This window comes from Eucalyptus grandis, chromosome 5 (assembly GCF_016545825.1).
Source record: "Eucalyptus grandis isolate ANBG69807.140 chromosome 5, ASM1654582v1, whole genome shotgun sequence".
Lineage (NCBI taxonomy): Eukaryota > Viridiplantae > Streptophyta > Magnoliopsida > Myrtales > Myrtaceae > Eucalyptus > Eucalyptus grandis.
In genome coordinates, this window is record NC_052616.1 from 9,563,243 (window position 1) to 9,574,484 (window position 11,242).

Here is an 11,242-nt window from a genome sequence, read left to right on the forward strand (position 1 = left end):
AATTGGTAAGTGAACTTATGAAAAAAATATATATTTGAAGGTGTTACACCGGTTTTGATTCCTGTGAAAAATCTTTTACCAAACACTGCGTTTTGATTTTATTATAGAAGACTCAGGTTCTATGTTGAACTTGAACAAAGAATGTCAAATGCAAGGAGAAATATTATTCTCAACTTGTATATACAACCCTGACAATTGATACTTGAATGGCTTAAAGAGTAACCGCTTCTAGCACAAATCACACCAGAATCTATTCAATAATGTAATCTAGACACAAGTAGCTAATAGCCTATGTTTTAAACTCAAATTATGCTGGAATTTAATTTACGACACAGCTTGTGAAGAATTTAACCAACGACACTGGATTTGTGAAGAAACATCGGAATTCAATCAACGATGCTGGACCGGATAGAGATATACGTCGGAATTGAATCAATGACAAGAATCTTGAAAATTTACAGCTAAAGAACGATAAAGTAAAGATAATTATTGTGTTTTCCGGGGGTTCTTCATTGACTAGGTCGTGGTACTTATAGGGCAAACTAGTAGCCATCAATCGGTTTCCTCTCCTTGGGCGTTACTCCTAACATTCTCCACATTTTATATTTTTTCTTGACACCATGAACAATCGCTTCCTGACTTATCGATGATGCTTGCGCAACTTGTTCATCAAGTAAATAACGGCTCCCTATTTTTATGTGCATTTCTCATAGCAGTCATTTTTGCTTGAACTCCAATGCTAATTTCACTCAAACTTCAAATCTAATGCATTATTCCCACAACTTGACAGGTGGCAATTAGTTACCTAGCCATCAACTCTAGAATTTGTTTCTAGAATTTCATTGACACTCGATTCAAATCCCTTCCATGAATGCTGGCTATCCCCAACTTTTACAAGCAAAATGGGGCATTTTGTTTTTATTATTCCCTCGTAGCCAGCACGTGATACCGAGGGTAATTTTGGCTATCAACAAAAGGATAGTAACAAACGGGAATGACGTGATATTCTTATATATGTGTCTGTATCCGTAGTAACTATACGTTTTGCAAAATTCTTTCTACTTTATTAAATAGTAATTTGTTAAAACGCGAATCGGGAGACTAGCAATCAATTGAGGAAGTATCGCAATTTTTAATACACCAACTATCTTCTTGATGTCCACAAACACAATGGAAATTCTGAAAATCGAAAATCTCATCATTAAACATCTTTAACAAATGCTTTGCACTATTTGTCACCGGGACATTTATTAAATATTTGAGAATACCTACATGCGGTCTGAAAATGCAATGCATTAAATTTTGTTGGTGGGAGAAATTCGAAAAAACGAGGCTAATGTAAATTCTAAGTTAGAAAATTTTGCTATAATGCAAAAGAGTAGCTGTTGCTTGTCTAGTTGTTCCTGTAATATGTGATTGTTTAGGTTCATGTTATTGAATTTTTCTGTTGCAGATTAGATGTCACTGTATTGAATTGGAAATGAAGAAAAGATTTGTGGGTTTTTTCCCCATTCTAACCCTTGTTTTCGTATCAAGGCATCTAAGAGTCTCAAGAATAGTCATTACTTTTTAGTTCACTAGAAAAAAAAATTATAGAAAATGCATACTCTTGTTATTTCCCTGGCTCACGATGCCGGGAAAAATATAAATTTTCTATGTAATTAGGATCAAATGTACCCATCTACCAATAATATCATAATGCTTCAATTTCTACTTGTAAATTTGATTTTCATATAATAATCTCATAATTGATGGATTGAAGTGAAAAAGCAAAAGAAATTAAAGTAACTTCTATACTAAAAATATGTTGAAAACATAAAAGTTCATTTAATAGATTTAATTAGTAATAAAAGGAGGAAATAAGGAAAATGATTAAGTTACATTCACTCGTGTTTGATTGGGAATAAGAGAAAATAATATATATATATATATATATATATATATATGTATATGTCTATGTATGTATATATTACCAACAAAAGAAAAAGGGCCGAAACGCCAGAGTTGTGAGTCAGACCCTCACCGTCATTATAGTTTGAAAACAGTGATTGTTTTCTGAAAGACTTTATTATATTTTATAGAATAATTATTCAATGTATTTGTATTAAAACTATAATATAATAACAATGATGTCCAAAATTGAAATTAATTCATTATCCTTAATTAGTTTGATTATTTTTATTATCAACTTCTTAAGTGTCTCCCAAACATTGAAATGGCAATCTTGACCGTTCCATTCCTTTCCATTACTTAAGACCAAGTCTGACCAGTCATTCGAAGAGCATCAACAACCTCACTTTGAATCTCATATTCATGTTTAGTTCTAAGTTGTTGTGGGCGATAAAAGAAGTCCATCCATATGTAATTTTAAACGTCAGATTGTAACAAAATAATGTAACCCGTTGGATTTAATTGATTAAATCAATAAAGGAATTGATAAGTGATTTCTTATAGAAAAAATTGCTAGTTATTGAGCCATTCGTGTTAAATGGAGATTATAACAGGGAAATAGTAATAATTATACATGCATTCATAAAAATTGCATACCGAATATAAATAAGTATAATTTCTAATAAATATTGGATATTTGCAGTAGAAAACATCTAATGATAGAACCTTTACCAAAAAAAAACATCTAATGATAGAACAACTGATCAATAGGGAGAAATGCAATAAACAAGCCTCACTGGAAGTAGCGTCCATGTTTATGATGTCATACCGATATGCTTTGGTTAGTTCGGGCTTCTCGGTCGTCTGGTCTTTCGACGGGGATGCAGCAGCAAAATCATCTCCCTACACCATTTCCAACTGCACTAAATGAAGAAACTGGCCTCGCACAATGCATTCGGATAATGTATGTCGGCTTCTGCAAGGTTCATCTCAAAAGTTCTCAGAGTAATCGCTCGCATTCGATGTTCGAGACCAGTACTCCTTGTAAAGCTGCCCGAACAATGAATCTTCCTTGCCTACCAATTTCATAGGCTCATCATACTCCACCAACCTCCCTGTTAATGTTGAATGCAAAGAATGTCATGTATTTCTCACAGCTCTAGTCGGTTCTCACTAAACAGTTCTTTGGAAGTTTAAGTTTACCGTCACTTATTGCCAGCACCATCGTGCAGTCCATGACAGTCGGTATCCGGTGGGCCACTGTTATGACAGTGCAGTCTGCAAATTCCTTTCGTATGGTTCTCTGGAGGATTGAATCCGTTGCGTTGTCAATAGACGCAGTGGCTTCGTCAAGGACTAGGATCCGACTTCGCCTCAGCAACGCTCGTCCTAGGCAAAACAATTGCCGTTGCCCCATGCTCCAGTTAGATCCGTCCTGCACAACTGCAATTTGAGTTTGTGCAACTGTTAATGATGGACAATGAGCATGTTAGGACTAAATTTTGCTGTCTGATTTATTGTTACCTGGAGATTCCAGGCCCTTCTCTTTTTCTTGTATAGCCTCCCGGAGCTGACATTTTCCAAGAACCTTTTTCCACAGAAATTACCAATCAATCATGAAACGTTACCGCAAGTGCTTCCTTTTGCATGGGGTATAGTCATTCAAGATTTAGTTGAGGAGCTCTCATTAGATTCAACTTATGCGCGGGCGGTTCTTTTTATAATGCCAGTGCAGTCAGTAAAAGAAAGACCATGTGCCAATTGAACTTCAAGAGACGTTCGGAATTTACCTCCCATATTTCCTCATCAGTGTGCTCAGACAACGGGTCCAGGTTGTATCGAACTGTCCCACCAAAAAGTGTCGGATCTTGCGGGATGACCCCAAAATGTGATCTCAGGTCATGAAGTCCAATAGTGGATATGTCTAGGCCGTCGACAATTATTTTCCCATCGGTAGGTTCCACAAGACGGAACAAAGCACTGATGAGAGTTGTCTTTCCGCTACCGGTCCGGCCAACGATCCCAATCTTGTGCCCTCCTTTTATTTCACAGCTTATCCCATGAAGAACGAGGGGAGAATCAGGCCGATACCTTACCTGTTAATATCTCGATGATCAAAACTAAGTGAACTACAAGACAAATCCAGAATCGAGAGGTGTGCTAATAGTGCGTGTCTACCTTCAGATCATAAATCTCAACATTGCCAGAAGAAGGCCAGTCCGGCGCTGGTCGGCTATCTTCAATCACTTCTGGAGCTTCGCTTTGAATGTGCATGTACTGCTCTAGCCTTTCTACAGAAATGATCAAATTTGATAGGGAGCACTGGAATTGGACCGAAAGGACCAGGAAGACATTTAAAGATAGACCGTACGACAGCGCCATTCCAACAAATCCTGCATCAAATGATAATCAGGCCTGACACCTACTAAATCTTCAAAGTCGGAAGCCCATTTTCTAGATGATAATGAAAAGGGAATTGAACCAACATGTCGATGCATAGCTGCTTTGACATTAGATTAAAAAGTGCCGAAATAAAATGATACATCTATAAGAGCCAAGCATCTAGGGAAAGTCTCAATACGAAGAGCTGAATTGAGGTTTTACTGATACGAACCAGAGGAAGAGGACCCGAGATCGAGAAAAGTAATTGCGAGGGCCGAGGATGTTAGGACAATAGCGCACAGGACTTCCAGACGTTGGACCAGCCACTCATTGGCTGAAAAACTGTGAAAATACGGACTTGCATTCGCATCAATAAGGCAAAGACTTCTTGAAAAGAATCGGTCTTCTTGGCCAAATGCTCTGATTGTCATCCCTCCGGCGATGGACTCAGCGAGGTGGCTTGCAAGTGTAGACTTGGTTGTGCCATCGAGTCGCATCAACTCATTAGAAGAAGCATAGTAGTATTTCTGTAGTAAAAGAACAATAAAAGCTAATGCTGCATTAGAATTTGAATGATAGGAAGAAGGCTCTCAGGAGGCAGGTGTGAAGAATTTTGCCTATTAAGGAACAACTAATTGATTTGAGGTAAGCATTACCTGTATGATCAGCGTCAAATAAATCATGGGAATGATGACAAACAAAACTGGCCACGTAAGAAAAGCAAGTATCAGAAAGTTCGAGTAGGTATTCATCGTGGACCCAAGGGCAAGGGTTAACTGGAAGGCCACATCGACGTCGATGATGCTTAAATCTGAAGAAACCTACAAAATTCAGCAAATAATGTTATTCATCTTAAACAATCTCAAAGCACGGTGACTTCAGAGTATGTTCTTACCCGGCTGAGTATTCTTCCCAAAGGAGTTGAGTCGTAAAAGGACATTGGCGCTCGAATAAGGGACTTCAACAACACAGAGAATATGGCGTTTGATGCGCCACAACCTAAATAGACTATGAAATACGATCTGATAAGCAAAAAGAGAGCAAGGACAACGCCGATCCCAGTGTAAACGGAGTTCAACTCGACTGTGCTCACACTCATAGTGTTGACTTCAGAAGCCAACCAGTAATTTTGCGCGAGCTGCCCGGCTATAAAGACTATGTGGGATATAGTTGCCAAGGTAAAAAGCAAAAAGCCCTTGTTGTGTTTCAGATACTGCAAGTAGGGTTTGAAACCACTGTCTCCTATCTCTCTTTCCTCCTGCTTAATCAATTGACTTCCTGGAGAGGCCTCCAGCTGTTCCTTTACATATATTTTCCGGATCTCCTCCTTCAAATATCCAGGTGTTCTGGACGAAACCATTCTGATTTGATTTCCAGAACCAGCAGTCGTGTTATGTGCGTTCACAAGCTCCTGAAATTCTTGGCATGAAGCCATCAACTGATCGTATGAGCCAGCACTTACAATTTGCCCAGATGACATTAACTGTCAAGAAAAACAACTGTTCAGGAACCCCATGAACAAATGAGAAAAGTGAAAAATAGCTTCTTTTTCTTATTAATGAGCCAAAAATCTGAATTCGCCAGAGACACCGAAAAAAAAAAAAAAAAAATCGTCCTTTGGGTTGAATGAGTCACTGACCAAGATAGAGTGAAAAGCTGGAAGAAAGTCAACTTGATGCGTAACAAGCAAAACAGTCTTCCCCGATAAAGCTTCCATGACATATTCCTGCAACAAGAAGTAAACATCAATTGCATTCATTTAGAACTTAATGCAAAAACAAAAATAAGTTTCTCTGTCCTTGAGAGGAGATCACATTAAATAAGCTCATCGCTGTATGAGCATCCACGGCGCTGAAGGGATCATCCAACAGATACACAGCCGCATCCTGATATAGAGCGCGTGCAAGTTGTATCCTTTGCTTTTGTCCGCCGCTCAAATTGACGCCTCTCTCCCCTATCTGAGTTTGATCGCCAAAGGGAAACATCTCAATGTCCTTAGCTAGCGAACACTTCTGAATTACTTCTCTATATTTGACAGAGTCCAGGGCAGATCCAAATAGGATGTTTTCTTGTATAGTCCCAGTCTGGATCCATGCTGTCTGAGACACATATGCCATCCTACCATGAACACGCACCTAAACACGAATTAAGGCTTACCAGTAAATCCTCAATCACATTTGCTGTTAACTGTTTTAATTATGACCTGCTATATCATATATTGCAAGTCTATGAGCATAAGATGAACTGGCCATAACAGGAAATAGTACAATTCTCTGGTTACAAAGTATAACTAGTAACTCCCCAGAGGAGAAGATTAATCAATGACTTACCATGCCATCGATATGTGGAACCTCTCCAAGAATTGCAGCTAAAAGGGTAGATTTCCCCGACCCAACTTCCCCACATATAGCTACTTTCTCTCCTTTTCTGACCGATAATTTTATGTTCCTCAATGTCGCCTTGGAGGTACAACTCTCCCAAGAAATTTCACGTGAATCCAAGAAAACAGCCATTTCCAGCACCTCATTATCCCTCTGTTGCTTTGTTGGCTTATTTTCCAATTCGGGTGCATCCAGAAATTCGGCAATCCGAGACAATGAAACCTTAGCCTGGATGAAGGACCCCACCACATCGGGGATCAATCTGATTGGTTCCTGAACGATTCTTAAACTCGCCAAGAACATGAAGACATTGCTTGCGGTCAAAGGAATGCCCAGGAAGTAGCATGCCCAGAAAGTGCTGGCGGGAACTAAAACCGGTGAAGACCAAAACAGGACGATATAGCAACCCTTTTGCCACAAAACGGCTGCTATCCACTCCGATTCGTCTTTCCTCAGCTCCTCAATGACTTTCTTGAAGTGCTTCTCCCAAGCATACAACTTCAACACCTTCATATTCGCAAGCGCCTCCGCGATTGCCTTCAGCCTTTTATCTTGAGCCTCCATGAGTTTTCTTTGATACTTGAGTTGCAGTTTGGCCAACGGAGAAGTCACAGTGACAATCAATATGAGTACCGTCAGAGCCGCCAAAGTTGCAAGGCCCACAGCATAGTAAACAATGGCTAATGCGAGGCACAGCTGAAGGCTAGTTGACCATATTTGGTGAAACCAGTAAGGGAACTCACCGATCCTATAAGCATCGGAAGTGACATAATTTACTATCTGGCCTGGAGAGTGAGTCATTTTCGCCGCACTGGAGAGCCGCAGTTGCTTCTGACAAATCGCTGCAGATAGAAAAGATCTTATTCGGAGTCCAATCAGTCTTGCTCTAAAAAACCACTGCCTTTCCGATAGAGATTCCAAGCATTTGGCTAAGAACAATCCTCCAGCTAGCACATAACCCTCATACTCGAAAGCCTCTTCACCATCGGCAACAGCAATGAAGGCTCTAAGGAACAAAGGCCCGGTGGAGAGAGCCAAGACCTTGGTCAAAGCAAAGAACCCGGTAATCAAAATACCTCTCCATTCGCCATAAAATATAGCAGACAAGATAGAGTAGGTGTCATATGTCGTCTTCTTTTCTTTATGCAGTTGCTCCATGAACTTGAGTAACATGTTTCTGCTCGTTCTTCCAACCTCAGACGTGGAATATCCTCATTTTGAAGGATCTTCTCTTTGCCCAATTTCATTAGTGAATTCAACCACCAAAATGACATCTTGCTGAAGAATCCCGCCTTGGCAAAAGGAGTGACGTTATCATTCTGTTCTTTGTCCAGCAAAGGTTCATACACGGTGCCATTTTCGCGGTCCTCGCTGTTCTCCATGTGACTGTATCCTCTGAAAGCACAGAAAAGTAGCAGGATCACTTTGGGAAACGATGAAATATCCCACGCCAATGACAAAGTGGTTTCCTTTATTTACCAAAGGAAAACTACACAGAGAAATCCTTCACACAATGAGGCTAGTCTAGTATCATATAAATCCGAGCCAGTGGAATGTGTGGAAGGTGTAGCCTCCTAATGGTCATGGTCAAAACTAGCAATAACCAGCTGACCGCTTGGAACAGAAAGACTAGCCACTCATGTAGAGGTACAAGAGTAGCATCCTCATTCAATTTCCCGAAGATCACTCAAATTCTGAGTGCGGAAGAATAAGTAAAAAGTGCGGTGGCAATTGTAATTTTCTTTGTGGACGACTTACGGAGCAAGACAAACAGGATATCAAGTCAAATGACCAAAATGTGGCTGCTAAAAGAATAGGAATCGATAATGGACGCGACCCCGGAGCTGCTGCTATCTCCAACTTGACTTAGAGCACCGAGAGTCGTTGCAAAACACGGTCCACAATTCTCCCCTGATTATACCACTTTCCTGGAAGACTGCAATCCGGGAACATGCTTCAAGACTATTATCGTGTTGTAAAGGGCAAGTTGCCTTTAAATTCGAATTACCATATGAAGGCTTGAGCAACATATAGCGTCTCGTTAACAAATGCCCTTGAGCGCACCAATTAAGGTTACTGAAAACAGTGAGAATCATCACGACAGCACGCCGCCGGACGCGACGATGAGGGGTGATTCGGCGGGAGGTCGAGTGGTCGAGGAGCGTGGAGACTGCGTCGAGCTTCATTTGCAGCGAGATGGCTTGAGGCCAAGCTCGAAACTCGAGCGCTACCCAAAGCTCCGGGTTTGAGGTCGAGCTTCATGGCCAAAGCGGCCGTGGATGAGTGTCGTCCATGGCTGGCCACGAGTGTCATCCATGGTGGATGGGAAAAAACGATACCCAGGGATCAATAGCGTACCCGAATGACGCCGACGACGGCCATGGACGAGCGTTCGCGTGCTCGTGAGCAGGTCGTAGAATGGCTCTCCGCAACGCTGCAATCCACAGCGTAAGCGTCGTCCATGGCCTCAAAAGGCAAAAAGAAAATGAATAAATGGTGAGAGAGAGCGCTTCGTTGAGCGTAGGACGGAGCTTAACCGGAGAGAGAGGGTCGTTTAGAAATTTTGAATAATCTAGTATGTGGGCACTCGAAGATACCGGATGAAGTTTCATAGACGCAACCAAAATCAAGACTTCAAACAAGAAGAAGAAGAAGAAGAAGAAGAAGACGACGACGAAACACTCACTTCCAAGCTCTACCCAGCAATCTTTGCCAAAACAGAGCAGACGAAGAAGGCAAAGGTCGACTCTGCTTTCACCGGACAAAACAGAGCATCTCTTCTTGCTTGCAAAGAACACGTTATTTGTGTCCGAGGAGCTTGATCGGGGTGCAAAAACAAAGATTAACTCCGACTTGCGAAAATCAAAGAAACGCCAGGCTCTGCAAATCATGCATGCAGAGAGAGACAGAGAGAGAAAGAGAGAGAAGCCCACCTTTACTTCGTTGCTACAGTTTATAATATCATGTACCCACACGATTTTCGCGTTAAACGAGGGCCGTGGCAGGTGAGATAGGTGAATGGGACAGTTGGATCCCCCGGTCCGCACTCCTCTGTTCTCCTGACTGTTCTTGGAGACGACGTGCGCGCGCGCGCGCGGCGCGACAGCGACAGCGACAGCGACAGAGACGGAGACAGAGACCATAGCTAGTAGCCAAAAGTTTCGACGCCACTCGCGAGCACGCTTTGCATTCATGCAGATTGCAGGGGCGCAACAACCGTCACAAGCGGCCATTAACCACTCTCTGTTCCGGAGCACAGAGGAAATAAAGACGATTGCCTGCCTTGGAGTTTGATCGACGCTTGCCCGCTCGATCTTTCTGAAATTCAAGTGACGGTGTCTGCTTATGCTTCCATGTAAAAATTCTCAGAGGAAAACTAGTCGAGCAATAATAGCATGGTCCAAAGCACACTTGCTAGAAAGATTAGTTGAAAATAATTGAAGTAGTCATTGAAAGGGTTTTAAAAGTAATAAAAGGATGAGGTCCAAGGACCCTATGCGAGTGCCGGCGACCCTTGCCCCTAGGCGAGGGCAGGTAACCCTCAGCAGTGCTATCGCCTTCTCAGCAGTGATTGCCAACCCTTGTCTAGGCGCCAACAACTCCATTGGTCATCGCCACTACCCCACCGACAATGGGGTGGCAGTCATAGGTGGATGTGTTTTTCCTTTTTTTTTTTGTGTAAAGTTTTAGTTTTATTTAGTTTGTTTTTTACAAAAATATAAATAATAAATAAAAAGAAAAAGAAAATTTTTAAAAGACGAAATTACCCTTCACAATTGATGAATTTAGGCTTTTATTTGAGACTAATATGGTCACTTCAGACTCTTATTTAAAATTCTAAAAATATGAAATTACACTTCAAATGCTCATTTAAGAAAATGATGGCACTTCGAATCCTTATTTAAAAAAATGACGACATTTTGGGTCTTTATTTGAAATAATGTTCACTTTAAACCTTTTTCTAAAACATTGAGGGTACTTCAAACTCTTATTTGGAATTTTTCCAAAATAATGTTTTCTTTTGGGAATAAAAGGAAAAATAAGTTCTTTTTTAGAAAAAACAATGACAAACGGAATTTAAAAATAAAATAAAAAAATGGAAGCCCCGAGGGTGGACGCCATTGATTTTTTCAAAGATGTGTTACAATATATGATGAGTTGTGAATGTCATAGGTATTGTATACTACGATATTATCAAATATATTTTATACTGAAATTTTGTCCGTCTCCTAGACGACTAACCGTATGGGTAAAAAGCAAGAACATCGCGTAATTGCTTCTTTCAATAATCTCTGTATACGGCTAAATGGTTTTCGCATCTATAGCATTCTTTAGGTCTTCTCTTTGTTGCATGATGATCAAAATCGAGATAATGATAAAATATATAGACCTATCACTTTGGTTTCGAACTCAAATGCATAAATTTCACTATTTCGAGACAATTATTTTGTCGAGATTTGTACTCTTATAGAAGTTACGCAATTTCATGATATGTGTTCACATTTTCTACCCATAATCCTCAATAAAATTATGTGCATATAACATTACTCCAAATCCGCAAATTTCACAATCAAATTATAATGCATGAG

The 11,242-nt window shown here is 40.5% G+C and overlaps 1 protein-coding gene across 1 annotated transcript; it reads right to left on the reverse strand.

The window, feature by feature from the left end:
• Positions 1-2,509: 2,509 nt before the first annotated feature.
• LOC104443958 (ABC transporter C family member 10) lies at positions 2,510-9,573 on the reverse strand. The gene is given in 13 exon segments (XM_018874017.2): positions 2,510-3,005; positions 3,094-3,333; positions 3,415-3,478; positions 3,681-3,986; positions 4,069-4,283; positions 4,505-4,799; positions 4,929-5,093; positions 5,168-5,755; positions 5,912-5,998; positions 6,087-6,407; positions 6,603-7,768; positions 7,771-8,048; positions 9,340-9,573. Coding segments are annotated over 12 exon segments (3,837 nt in total). The 5' UTR covers positions 8,036-8,048; positions 9,340-9,573; the 3' UTR covers positions 2,510-2,880.
• Positions 9,574-11,242: the final 1,669 nt, after the last annotated feature.